The sequence below is a fragment of the Haliaeetus albicilla genome, chromosome 23 (assembly GCF_947461875.1).
Source record: "Haliaeetus albicilla chromosome 23, bHalAlb1.1, whole genome shotgun sequence".
NCBI classification, from domain to species: Eukaryota; Metazoa; Chordata; class Aves; order Accipitriformes; family Accipitridae; genus Haliaeetus; species Haliaeetus albicilla.
The window spans coordinates 1,053,013-1,066,436 of NC_091505.1; the positions used below are offsets into that span (position 1 = coordinate 1,053,013).

The 13,424-nt window shown below is 55.7% G+C and overlaps 1 protein-coding gene across 1 annotated transcript; it reads left to right on the forward strand.

The window, feature by feature from the left end:
* Positions 1-7,212: 7,212 nt before the first annotated feature.
* LOC104310417 (regulator of cell cycle RGCC) lies at positions 7,213-12,289 on the forward strand. Its single transcript, XM_069810780.1, has 5 exons — positions 7,213-7,319; positions 8,241-8,396; positions 8,937-9,017; positions 10,195-10,257; positions 11,627-12,289. The coding sequence occupies exons 2-5, from the start codon at positions 8,243-8,245 to the stop codon at positions 11,632-11,634; spliced, it is 306 nt and encodes a 101-aa protein (XP_069666881.1). The 5' UTR covers positions 7,213-7,319; positions 8,241-8,242; the 3' UTR covers positions 11,635-12,289.
* The last annotated feature ends 1,135 nt before the right edge of the window (positions 12,290-13,424 follow it).

Consider the following 13,424-nt stretch of genomic DNA (forward strand, 5'->3'; position numbering starts at 1 on the left):
CCAGACTGACTAGGACTGACTTTATTGTGGGATAAAGGGGACACCCTGGTGTCTCCCGGACACACCTTGAAGAGACTGGGGACAACATTCCAGGCAGGAGGGACCTGGTGAGGGGATCCAGGAGGGAATGGGAGCGACTGTGGAGGTCACATCCCAAGGCATGGGTTGCCACATGGGACCACAGCCTCTGACTTCCTGGTGCCAGTGAAGGACCAGGAGGGTCCCATGGTGGAACCATGCACCAACGGGCCAAACTGGTCCCACAGGGATGCTGGGCCTAGGGTGCTCCTGCACCTCCCAGCCTGCTAAGGGCTCCAGGGCCCCATGGCTGCCTCCTTCCCTGCCGTGGGGCAGCCCCGTGCTCATGGCACTGACCCTGGGGAAGTGCTGCTTTGCCCCAGTTGCAGGAAATGTGCCCCCAAAAGGAGCCTGGGTTCCCACGGGGCCTGTGATGGGTGCAGGGAAGAAGAGGAAAGGGGTGAAGAAAGCACACTGGGCTTGGTCCTTGGTTGCTTGCTGGAAAAATACTCCAGCACAGTGTGGAAGCAACCTTCCCCTGCGGCCTCACAGGAATGGCTCCATCATGTGGATCTCACTTGGTACACCCCAGGGGACTACTGGTGCCTTTGATGCACTCCAGGGAGTGCTGGCTCCACGGCACAGTAGGCGATGGAGGGACTGGGACAGGCTGAGCTCAAGCCATGGACCAGTGTGTGCCCTTTGCTCCCATCACTGGCTTTAAAGGGGGAGGTGACAGCAGTTCCTACAAGAGATATGGGACAGCCTACCCCTCCTTCCCAAGCCTTGTGATTTGGCTCCGAGCGTGAGGCCTTGGTGTTCTGGTCTAGCTCTGAACATTGCTGAGATGGCAGCAAGTTTCATGGCGCTGTGGCTGAAGGGCTCACTTGTTGAGCTGTATACCGCTGCCTTGGGATCTCCTAAGGATGCTCTGATTCCTCCACTGTGGACAGAGGGTCATCCTCACCCAGGGAAACAGCTCCTGCATTCTCCTGGGGCCTCTTGAAAAGAAATGCCCCCCCTACCAAACTGAGTTAAGGCAGCTGGATGGGAGCGTGCGGAGCAAGGATTCAAGAGGAGCCACCATCAAGGCTTGCCCTTGTGTCAGGGCTTGCCCTTCGGCAGCCCTGTTCCTCAGGGCCTCCTCCCTGGACCAGCCTGAGGCGAGCTGGGCTGGTTTGCCAAATGCCATATTGAGGTGTGGGGAAATGCTTGGCACGTCGGTGTGGATGCGTGCTCCAGCAATGCTGGTGCCTTGTTCTGTCTGTGAGCAGGGAGCCCATGGCTCAGCTCGTGTGCCTCCCTGCCTTAACAGCTTCATGGCTTTGGCTATGCCTCGTAGCATCAAGACGATTATTAACGAATGCATGAGCCTTTCTGTGCCCTTAGCCTGAGAGGGAGGAGGTATTCCACCATAGCCTCATCTGCATCTGTCCAGTGGATGGTACCTGTCTCAAGGTACTGTACTGCTCAGGGCTGAGCTCTTATTTTGTAAAGGTCCCTCCCCTGTGGATGGGTACTGTCAGGGTGGGTGGAGAAGTTGTTCCCGGAGAGCAGCAGGCTGAAGAGAGAAGTGTGTGCTGAGAGATAGCTGGTGAAAGCCTCCCGAGAATTGATAAGCTCAGAGATGAGCAGTGCTGTTGAGTCTGCAAGAGCAGATAAACTCAGGACACCATGAGTCTGCGGGAGGTTTCTGAGGTCACCAGCACACTTGACCATCAACTGTGTTACCAACACCATATCCAATGAGGCAGGGGCTGCTCTGTGCAGACAGACTACAGGATTATACTGGCTGCAAGAGCAGACCCTCTGGGGCACCTTCCAAATTTCTTACTAGAAGCCCCAGGCATGTCAGCGTGACTCTCCACTCCTCAGTCAACGGCCGGTGTTGGTCCCATGTGGTATGAGTGACTAGTTATCTCCTGTTAGTTGTAACAGCTTGAGTCTGTTAACGGTAATGTGCTAACAAGGACAAGGTGTTCCAGTAACTGTTGGCTGTGACTTGATGGTGGATCTCTCTGTGTCCCCACTGAGGGTGAGCATTGGAAAGGGGGCAAATGCTCAGGTTGGGAGGAGTTGTTACAAATGTTCACCAAGAATTTTGAATCCAAGAGAAAGCAGGTAATCTTTATATCTTCAGTTGGATAAAAGGGCACTCAAATCATTTTGCCAGCCTGAAACCCGGACTGCAAATCAGCTTTTTTGTCATGGGGGAATATGAAGTGTCGGGGTCCTAGGTGACGGGGAATGGATGGATAAGGCTCAATAGGTGCAGTGAGTGATGGGCCATCCCGGGGAGAACTTCCCTGCAAGCGTGTTGTGCATTGGATTCCTTGGGGACCAAAGAGGAACATATTCTAATGGAAGAGGAAAGGGAAAGGCTCAGTTGTGCAGTAGTGGTGGTATGAAGTCTGGAAACTTGTGAGGTGCAAGGACACAGACAAGGAGGACGGCACACCACTGCTAGCAGTCCTGGAGACATCACTGAGCCCACTGCCTGTCTGTGGTGATGGCAAGACTGATGGCCACAGACAGTAGATGAGGATGGCACAAACCTGCATCCCCCACCTTTAGTTCATCGTGAGAATATTGCAAGCACTTTGCTGCCCAAGCATTTCAGCAGCTCCAGCCACTGGTCTGCTCATAAAGGAGGAAGCCAGAAGCATCAAGGCTGCCATTAAGATCTCAAGCAGAGCACAAAACCAGCAAGGTACTTCATGCCTTGTCATGGCCAGAGCTCAACCTGATGCCACTGCTTCTAGGTGTGCCTTTGACTTGTTGTTACTACCAGGAGCAACGGATCTGGCACAGAGGTCAATGGTGAGAACTCCACACAGACCCTATTGCATGTTTTTGATCAAATTTTTCAGTATCAAAAAAGGAAAACCCAAGCAAAGTGAACATTTCCTCATTCCCTGTCACCTCAGCGAGTCACTCGGAGAGCGGCTGTGACGTAGATTGATGCTACCAACATCACTTTGGCTTCTCTCCCTTGATTCCTCTGAGCTTTAATTTGTTCTTCCATGGCTTTTGCTGTATACCTCTCTCTAAGAACTAAGTGTGGAGAAATTGTAGTGATAACATATGAACTCTAACATGTTCATGGCACTTGGGAAGAGTGCTGCAGAGCTATGCCACATCTGAGGATGAGAGAGACATGGGGGTTGCAGCTGCTTGGCCGACAGGTCTACACAAGACTGTACAGTTGAGCTCTCTGAATGTTGCTCCCTTGGAAGCCACACAAGGATTTAAAAGGTGACTGAAAGCTTTGTGGTCATCACTGGGCATTACAACAGGCATGTACAAGAGCATCAAGTCATCCCTCTGAAGCTCCCCGACAGATGGGCTGGCTGCCCTCAGATTTGACACTCTCTATTTTACGCTGCTCCCACTGGGTGGTGGGAAGAAGTGCAAGGCACTGCAGAGCTGGTTTCCACTGCACAGGACACAGATTCACCATCCAGCTTATGCTAATCTCAATGGGACAGGGATGCTGAAATAGAAGGCAGCTATTTGCTTTGTTTTGCAAGCAAAGTCCTTTTGAAGTTTATTTTACATTACCACCATAACGGTGGGCAGAAGGCGGCGGGGGGGGCTCGCTGGGAAGCACGCCGTCTTTCTCTGTTCACTACAGAAAATACAAAAATCACTGTAGGGCACTTCTACCACCGCATCACAAGACTTGAAAACTGCTCAGCACCGGCTGTCGCTGCCGATGAGGATATTGCTAACAACTCCGCTTGAGGGCAGGCCAGCACCGGCCGTCACTGCTTTTTGCCCGGGAATTGCCTCCTCTGAGCAGTACACAGACTTTTTTCCTCCCTCAGAAGCACACTGGCTGTCACTGCCTGGCATGCACAAATATTTGCTTATAACTTGTTTTATTTCAGCCTCACAAAATAAACCCAGATTTACAAATCAGTTGCAAAGCACTGTCATTCACAAAGCCTTAGCATCACTGTGGACCAGCTCTGAAAAAGCTAGTTAGCTTTTGTTATGCTTCAGATTTAGTTATCATTGGGCTCTTTTCCTCTCTTCCCCAAGCTGAATCTGCAAGCACCTGTGATTTCACCCTTTGAAACAATCTAGAATTTTCTGTGTTGAGGTTCCTAGACCCCCAGCATCAGCATGGGGGGTGGGTTGCTGTTGGGGGTGGTTGCTGGCTGGTTGTTAGCACCAACACCACCAAAACCGTCTGGGGCCACTCAGCACTGGAGGGGTTTTTACAGCTAAAGTCAAGCTTAGAGGCCTTAAGAAGGGTGCAACAGGGAGTTGCAGCAGTGGGATCAGTTACTCAGATTCATGAGCGAGTGAGTAATTTTACAGTCAACAGCAAAGAAAGCAGGATCCTTTTTCTTATTTTTTTTTTTAACCCATGTGTCTCCCTTATACTGCTGATCAGGATACGCACATGTGTAAACATATCGCATGGCATCATGTAACACTTATCAACTCAAGTTCCCATGGTAAACAGAAAGAACATAAATGACTCAAAAGAAGATCCTCCAAGCAAAGCATTGCTTTATTTGTATTTTGAGACCAGAGAAACTGCCTGAGGGCTTAAATCCAGAGAGGAAAGGGTCACACTCACCTGACAGATAATATTGCCCTGGTCTCTTGAAGCAGTGCTGGGTACCACGGAATCAATACTTGGTTTTCTTTGACCTAAGAAGTCAGTGAGAGTTCATCCCAGCTGAAAGGAGCTGTCAGATGAAGGAGCAGCAAGGGCAGTGTTTTGCTGGTGATGGGCAGCACAGGTCGACCAGGAGAATGTTTCTTGCCTTTGGAGGGAGAGCAAGAGATGCGGAGCAGAAGCAGCCCAAAGCTGGCTGAGCATCCCTCACCACCCAGCATGAGAGGAACTGCCTGCGGTTCCCAGCCTTCACCAGGCTGCGTCAGTCACCGTGGAATATTCCAGACCGGGGCATGGCAAACCAGAGCTGGGTCACTCCCACTGCAGCTGGTGAGCCTGCTCTAATACAGCTTCCCAATGGCATCTCAGGTAATGATGTGCAATATCTGCTGAATACTGGTTCTGCATTGCAAGGGGCAAAATCATGTCCTGCACCACCCCACACTGGGAAGAACTAGGGACACTGCTGGTGTTGGTTGATGGGTATGGTTACCCAGAACATGAAAAAAATGGAGATAAACAGTAAAGATACTTTCCATCTGCAATAATGTGATAACTAGACTCTTCTCCCCTGTAATGCCTGCCCTCCTGTACCTATGGGAGCCCATGCAGGCAGCCAGGTTTTGTTGACATTGGGTATCAGGAACAATTTCTTCACCGAAAGGGTTATTGAGCACTGGGACAGCCTGCATAGGGAAGTGGTGGAGTCACCATCCCTGGAGGTATTTAAAAGATGTGTAGATGGGGCGCTTAGGGACATGGTTTAGTGGTGGACTTGGCAGTGTTAGGTTTATGGTTGGGCTTGATGATCTTAAGGGTCTTTTCCAACTGAAATGATTCTATAATTCTACTCTATGAAATTGAAGCACTGTGAGGAAATACCGTCCCCATCCACAAGCCAGCAGCTAATGGCAAGGGGCGGTGAATGCTTTCCTCTGCTTTGTGGGAAAGATCGAAGGGTCCCCAGTACAGCCTGAAATCACGAGGCAAAGGTCTCTGGCTGATGTTCCAGTATTTGCTCTTGCCACAAGCAGCGAGACAGCGTTTCATGGCTGAGGACCTCTTCATTCACCAGCTGTTGGTGCTGGAATTACTCAGTGCTGGGCTAAGCGGCGATGCTTGCTGCAGCTATCAGTTGTGGGAGTGTGTTGTAGAGTGTTGCCCAGACGCAAACTTCTTGACTTGAAAACTCACTAGTAAAGCTGAAGGAGAGAAGCTCATTTGGATCACCTCGCTCACGGAGCCGCCAAGGTGTCAGCATTCGCTGGTGGTTAGGTGCAGAAGGATTAAGAGCTAAAGAAAACCCCAGGCCAGCACAGCTAGAAAGCACATGAGTGCCCTTGTGTTCTCCAGAGGCTGTCATCTCCCCCTGTGACCTGCTCACCCAACTGGAGGATGCTCGCTTGGGCTGATTCAGAGATGGCAAAAAGCCTTGGGCTCCTGAATTCACCAAGGCATCCTAAACCTAGAGAGATGGTCTACTGTGATGGTCTGAAGATATTTTAGGCACTTAGCGGCACATAGCCTCGATAAAAAGCAAGCACAGCCTGAATCTGCCTTTTCCAAACCAGCACATGAGAATGAGGGAACATCTGCCTCTGTTGCATTCCTTCTCGCCCCCCCCAACAGTTGCTGGGTTAATGCCACCAGAAGATCCGATGGCTTTTCACTCGTGGCAGGGAAGAAAAGGTAGAGCTCGTGAGTGCAGAGAAGTGACTTGTTGGGGACCTCTTACTCTTGTCTCCAGAGCTCTGTAGCAGAGGGCAGACCTCAGCAGAAGACACAAAGGCAGAAATGATTGTAGACTATGAAGCAATATTGTGCAGCTGGGCCTGCGTGGGGCAAGCAGGCATAGGAGAGGTTAAAACACAAGAGAAAGAAAATCTACAGCAAAGCCCATTCTGGCATGCTGAGAGGTGACTTTGTTACACAGAAAGCCTGAAGGAGGGGTGAGCTCTGAGGAAAGGAGGTGAAACTTGGTTGAGGGAAAGTGAACACAAGTGGAAAAGTCATCCTATAGGACTTCATGTTCTGGTGGATGGACAACGATGCAGGGAAGGAAACAAGGCACCTGGGAGGAAACCTGAGGATCTCAAGAACAGCTCCGGCCTAGGGAGAAGCTCGCCTGGACCAGCCTCCTGCTGTGCAGAAGGGATCAGGGCCAAGGAGGAGGCGGGGGTGGCCGGAGAGATGCCGCAGCCGGCTTTCCACCTCGGGAGATCCCCCCGCGGCTGCCGTTGCGTGGAAGGGCTTTGGCCACCGGGCTCCACAGGACGAAGGTCCCCAGCCCCCGGGCATCACCCAGCACCATCAGAGCGTGGAGACGAGGCGAGCCCCGCGGGGGAGAGGGGACACCCCCGCCACCCAGACCCCGTGTCCTTAGGGAGACCCTGGCCCGGGCACCGACGGGGCGGGGGGGGGTGACCCACGGAGACCGCAGGGGTCTGGCCCGACGGGGACCCCACGGTCCCGTCCCGCAATCCGGCAGGGCGGGGTAGGGCGGGGCGGGGCGGAGCCTCCAGGGCGCTGCGGCCACGCCCCTCCCCCGCCCCGCCCACCGCCCCCACCCGCGCGGGGCTAAAACCGCCGCGCCCGGCAGGACCCGCCGTTGCTGCCGCCCGCACCGGAGCCCGTCCGTCCGTCCGTCCGTCCGTCCGCCGAGCCGCCGGTGAGTGCCGTGCCGTGCCTCCCCAGAGCCCCCCCCCCGGGCCCAGCTCCCGAAGGGTCTCTGCACCCGTATCCTGTTCCCCCCCGCCTTGCTGAGCCCCCCGTGGGGAGATCCCCGGGGAGCAGGACGCGGTTTGCAGCCTGCGGGACGGAGGCTCCCGGCTTTGGCTTGTGGCCACCTGCTCCTCCCCCGCCCCCGCCGTGTGCCGCCTGGGGTTCCATCGGGTTTTCCCCTGAGTTTTCACCAGCGCTGCCGCCTCCACAAACCCACTGGTGGCCCCGTCCCGCGTGTGCTGGTTCAGAGGCAGCCTGAGCCCAGGGCTGGCCCTCGCCCGTCTCCTCTCCGCCGGCTGTGCTGGTATTTTCAGCCCTCTGAAGCGTCTCTGTGTGACCGCTCCAGCCTCGCCTCGCCTCCCCAGGGACGGATCCGGATCCGGAGGCAGTAAGCGGCACATCCCTGGGGAGCAGCTGCTGGGCTCGCTGCCCTGCTCCGCTGTCAGGTTGCGGTGTGCTGTTGTTGCTGGTCGCCCAGGCTCAGCATGGTCCAGGGCCCCTGTTCAGCCCTGCCGTAACTTCCCCGAAGGCAGAGGAAGAAGCTGGGTTCAGGACCAAGAACCTTGCCTGTTTAGGACCAGCTCTTACTGGGTTGGGCCCCTGCTCACTTGTGGGATGAGCTGGAAGGATGGCCGAGCTGTCCAGGGAGCTGGATGTGCTCAGAGCTCTGGGGGGGGGGAGTTGAGAGGCAATGTCAGCCCTGAACTTGCTGTAAGGAGCGAGCGCTGGCAGCCTGCCCGCAGAGAGGGGGCCCGGAGCCTGGGTCTGCCCCCTCCCCAGCCCGGTACTGCTCCCGAGAGGCTTTTGCTGGGGCTGTCTGCCTGGTGCCTGCCCCAAACCCTTCCCTCCACTGACTTCTTGTCCCCAGCGATGGCTGATGAGCTCAGTGACCTGCTGCGGGAGTTTGATGAGGTGATAGAGGACTTTGACCGAGGCCCTGCCTGTCAGTATGAGCAGCACCTGGAGGAGCTGAAGAGGAAAGCAGGACACAGCGTGTATGACAGTGGCATCGATGAGCTGGAGAGTGAGTCCGGGGCTGGGGAATGAGAGATCCTGGGGGAGGATGGTGTCCATCAGGATGGAGTTGCTTTGGGAGCTTGGGGGTTCCTCCATGGTAAAACCACAGCACTTCCAGCTGATCCCACCTCTGAGTTACCCACCCGACTCATCCCTTGAGGGCTGGATGGGTAGCATGAGGTGATGACCACTGGATCCTGGCACAGGACTTGCCAACTTCTGCTGGGGCTCCTTCTGCTGGGGCGGCTGCTGCAGGACTGCACAAGGCTTGAGATTACCAGGAGCTCAGAGGGAACCAGTTGGCTGTAATAACCCTGAGGGGTCCCTGTGGCCATGCCCAGGCAGCCTCGGGTGCTGTTTGGCCTGGCAGAGGAGCTCAGTTCCCTTTTTCCAAGCATTCCTTGCAGCGGGTGGAGAGTAGATGGGCTGGCCAAGAGTGAGGGTGAACCAAGGACCCTATGCCACACACATGATCGGTCCCTGGTCCTGCAACTTGTTTATAAGGTGCCTGTAGTTGCAGACAGTGACTGATGCTTTGAATCTGCAGGTACCAGCACGTCCCCAGGGAGCAGTCTTAATTCCAGCGAGGAGGACCTCAACACCCCTGCCAATGCTTACCCTTCCAAAGGTGAGGCTGAAAGATCTGTCTGAAGGGCAGTTTGCCAGGGCTTCCTTCTGTATGCTTGGCTTGGCTCAGCAGTGATGGGCTACCCTGCGTGGGGGGTGCCAATGGGGCCCTACAGGATTTGGAGGTGGGAATGAGCCCTGGGGTCCCGGCTGGATCCTGGAAGAGGTATGAAGGTGGATTGGCATGTTTCCAGTCAAGGCTAGACTTAGCCAGAGGTCTATTTAGGAGGGTCACAGCGAGGGGCTTTGTTCCTGACCTGGGAAGTGCAGGATTGTGCAGGGATGAGACAGCACAGGGAAGGTGAGCACCCTTCCCACCATGTATCGATCCAGCTCTGGCCTCAGGTGAGCCCTTGCTGACTGACCTTGTGTGCGTGGGAGGATGTGCCCTGCCTCTCCGCTTTCCCCCACACTGAGCCTGAAGTGCCACTGGCTGGGTTATGGGATGCTGATCTGCGTGATACCTGTGGGCACCATCCTACCCCCAGAGCTGGGGCTTGAGATCAGGGGCAGAGGAAGTGTGGGGTTTTGGCTGTGAAGGGCAGAGGGGGGTGTGGGGAGTGGAAATACTGCGTGTCTGCAGGTCAGAGGGAGTGTAAGGGGTGGAAATACTGTGTGTCTGCAGGTCAGAGTTAGTCCTGGGGTTTTCCTGCCAGTGCTGCCCTCAAGCAGCGTCCTTGGTGAAACCCCTTGCTCCTCAGCTCTGTAACTCCCAGCCCTGATCTATGTGTGCACACAGGGGTGGGGGGAGCACCCTGCCCTGGGGATGGGTGATGCTAGAGCTGCCCTTAAGCCCCATGTGAGTGTGGGACTCCAGAGCCAGGTGGTGCTGGGCAACTGCTTGGAAAGGTTCAATGCTGTTGTTTTGATGCCTTCAGCAGCTGGATACAAGGGTGGGCTGTAATCCCACAGAAGTCCATTGACCCACGGAGATGCTGTGCTCGGAGGCATTTGGCTGGGATTATTCCTGAGCTGTGCAGTGATCAGGCCCTGTTGCATGCGCAGCCCCCCCCCCGTAACCCCCTCCCACCGCTGCCAGGCAGCACTTGGCTGGTACAGAAGCAGCAGGCAGCTGGAGCAATTGTGGTTAGAAGCAAGGGGTAGGAATCTTTCTTCTTCTAAATTAGAGCTCGTGTGAAGGAATGGGAGAGACCTGATCGTGTGTTTCTCTCTGCTAGCTAAGCTCGGAGACACGCAGGAGCTGGAGGAGTTCATTGCGGATCTGGATAAAGTGTTGGAAGGTACGTACACAGCTCTGATCCGTGCACTTCCTGAGCCCCAAGCTGCATCCAGTGTGGCAGAACGCCTGGGCTGGGGCTTCTCCATTGCTTCTGGCTTGGCAGAGCCTGGCCCAGCACCTGTCCTAGCTGGGGCTCCCACTGCAGGGAGCTTAGAGCCTGGTTTTGGCTGCAGGGGTGGAATTCTTCTGTCTTTTCTTCTTGGCGGGGGGGAGCTCATCTGGATTTCATCCTCCCATCCCCCTTGAAGTGCTTTCAGCTGGGGCAGAAATTCCACTGCTTGAGTGTCTTTCCCTCTCTGGTGCCTCAGTTTCCCCCAATGGGTGAAGTGGAGGTGGCAGTGCTGTCCTGGTGGAGGGGTTTGGGGATGTGAAGGCCAGGTTGGTCCTGACGACGAAGGCCTGCAAAAAACGGTGGCCAAACAGTGCAACCTGCAGAGCTATTGACATTTTCAGGAAGATGTACAGATGCTTGTGGCTCTCTGCCTACAGCATCCCTCCAACTGCTGCTCAAAGGCTTTTCTTTGCTATGGGGGGGAAAGTGAGCAGAAGGAGAAGAGTATTTTTCCTTGTGGTATACCCCAGCCTGGGAAAAAATCAGCCCTGTGGAAATATCCCATCTGGAAGGAGGAAAGTGAGGATTCAGACTTGATAAGTACCACCTAACACATGCCTGCGGTAGTGCCCCTTGGGGCGTGTCAGCACTGAGCAAAGCTGTGGGCAGGTCTCAGAGTGAGACTTCTGCATCTGTGGAGTGGGAACAGCTTCAGAGGGTCTGTGCGGTGGCAGAGAGGGGAATCCCAGCCCTCGGGGAGCACGGATGGGATGGGTCGTAGTCTTCTCCTGCAGATGTTTTTCTCCTGACAAAGGGCTCGGCTGCAGTTGCCCTTGGGGCAGGTGATAATGCCGTGCTGGGCATCTCTGGCAGCTTTACCCAGGCAGCTCTGCAGTTCTGTGAGGTTGGCTGGTCCCCAGTAGCTTCCTTGCTGGGGAAACTGAGGCAGAGGCCACACTTCCTCTCCAAAGGGGTCCCTGGGTGACAGGCTGGAAGCACAGAGAACTTGATTTAAAAAAAAATAAAATTAAAAAAAAGAAGTATTTCACCCTAGACAGGCTGCAAAAGTCACAGTTCTGAGTATCTGTTCCCTTCCCTTCTGAGTGTCCAAAATGACGTGGCTGGGGGAAAGCGTTGCTTCTGCTGGCCCTGAGCCATACTGGGAGGCAGTGAAGCAGGAAGGGAACCAGAGCCCCCCCCCCCCCCCCCGATTTCTGCTCTAAACCTGCTGCTGGTGATACCTGGGCAGGTCCAGTGCACTGTGCAGCCCCCCCCCCAGCAGTCATCTCACCAATCTTCCCCCTTGATTGTCCTGCAGAGATGTGAGATGTGGTTTTGGTGGCGAGTCCGGAGAGGAGGATCCACAGCAGATGAGCCCCGTGCCTCCCCGACGCACCCTCTGCTCCTGTGCCCCCGCCACCCACCACCCACGTAGGCGACAGCTCTCCCGTGCCACGCTGCTCCGCGCCGGGGAAAGGCAGTGCCGGCCGCAAGCGGGGACTGATCCGGCAATGGGACGGGCAGCTGGGCTGTGATGGTGGCTGGGCCTTGCTCTGCTCCTGCGTGCAGGGCAGGACTCTGCCAGCATGAGATGGGACGAGCTCTCGCTGGGGGCACCAGGCTTTGCCCTACAAGGGGGGGCTGGCAGCTCTTGTGACCGAGTGGGTTTGGGGGGGGGGTGTCTATGCTGCTGTTGAAGCCAGAGGAGAAACCCTGGATGATTTTTAGGGAAGATCTGCTTTCAGCACATCAGTGAGACCTTGCTGTCCCCTCCTGGGACAGGAAAATCTGTTCCCGCAGCAGCGTCTGTGGCAGGCAGTGACAACCGCTGCTGGCCTTTCGCTTGGCACAGGTAGCCTCAGATAAGGCCCCTGCCTGCACCCCGAGTGCCTCTGCCCTGACTGCTGCTGTAAATACTGTAAAAAGGATGTTAAACGCTGTACAGGGGGGATGTGTTTTTATAAACGGGATTTTAAGTCTCTGTGCTTGTCTGTGTGTGTGTGTCCAGGCTTTTCCCATGGGCTCCTCTCTTCTCCGCAGCTGCCTGCAGGGGTGGGAGCAGGCATGCCTCTGCTGTGCCCTAGCCCTGGGGTTGTCAGCCAGTGGGGCATCAGAGAGATGGGGGGGGGGGGGGGGGCAGAGGCCTCAGGGAAGCAAATTAAGCAGCATTTGTCTGCCTGAAGGGGGGTAGGGGACCCCCTGGTCCTCCCTGCCTGCGGCAGAGCATGAGGCAAGCTGGGCTACCCTCTGCCTGCGGCTGCTGTGCTCTGAGCTCTGACCCTGCCAGCAGGGATGGATGGACAGACAGAGGGAGGGAGCCGGGTCTGCTTGGGGGGGACATTAGTGAAGCTCCCTGCGTTGTGTCCCCAGGACTCAAACCCTCCTACTGCCTTGTGAGCCCCTGGGAAAATGCCCTACCTGGTTGGGGCAAACCCTTGTCTGTGAGCTTGGGTCTCCCTGGAGGAATCCCAGGAGCCGGCAGGGAGCCTGGCTGCTGGATCCAGCCTGCCTGGTGGCCCTGACCCTGCTGGGGGGGGGAAGAGGAGGGCTGGAGCCACGCAGCCATGGCGGGGGCTCATCAGGAGCTGCAGGGTGGGTAAAATGGCCATGGCGGCTGCTTGGACATCCCTTCACACGGGGTCTGGCTCTTGGACAGCGTGGGGGTGGGAGAGGAGGGCAGCATCCATCCCTTTCCACCTCCCTCTGTTAGGGGGGATGAGCCACTGCCCCCTCCTCTCGCTCCGGTGGGAGGAGGCCCTGGGGACCTGTTCCTGGGGTGGTGTGGGACCTGCTCTGCTCCTGTTGATACTCTCTTTTGAAAAGCCACCTACTTTACCCTAAAGATGCATTACAGGGAGTTATTTCTTGCTTGGCCTAAAGAAACGAGAGGCGAACAAAGTCTCTTGCTGCAGAGCCAGGTTTGCAGCTGTGGGTGGTTTCTAATGTGCTCCAAAAAGACAGGGGTGGGTGATGCTGCCCACAGACACTGCTCTGGGGGTCCCGCTTCCTAACGGACGTGCCCTGGGGACGCTTCCTCTGGTTATTGCCACTTGCAGCAACCCCAGGAACATAGATCCCGGGGGATGTGGGTTTGCAGCCCCTCTGCTGTGGGTGGT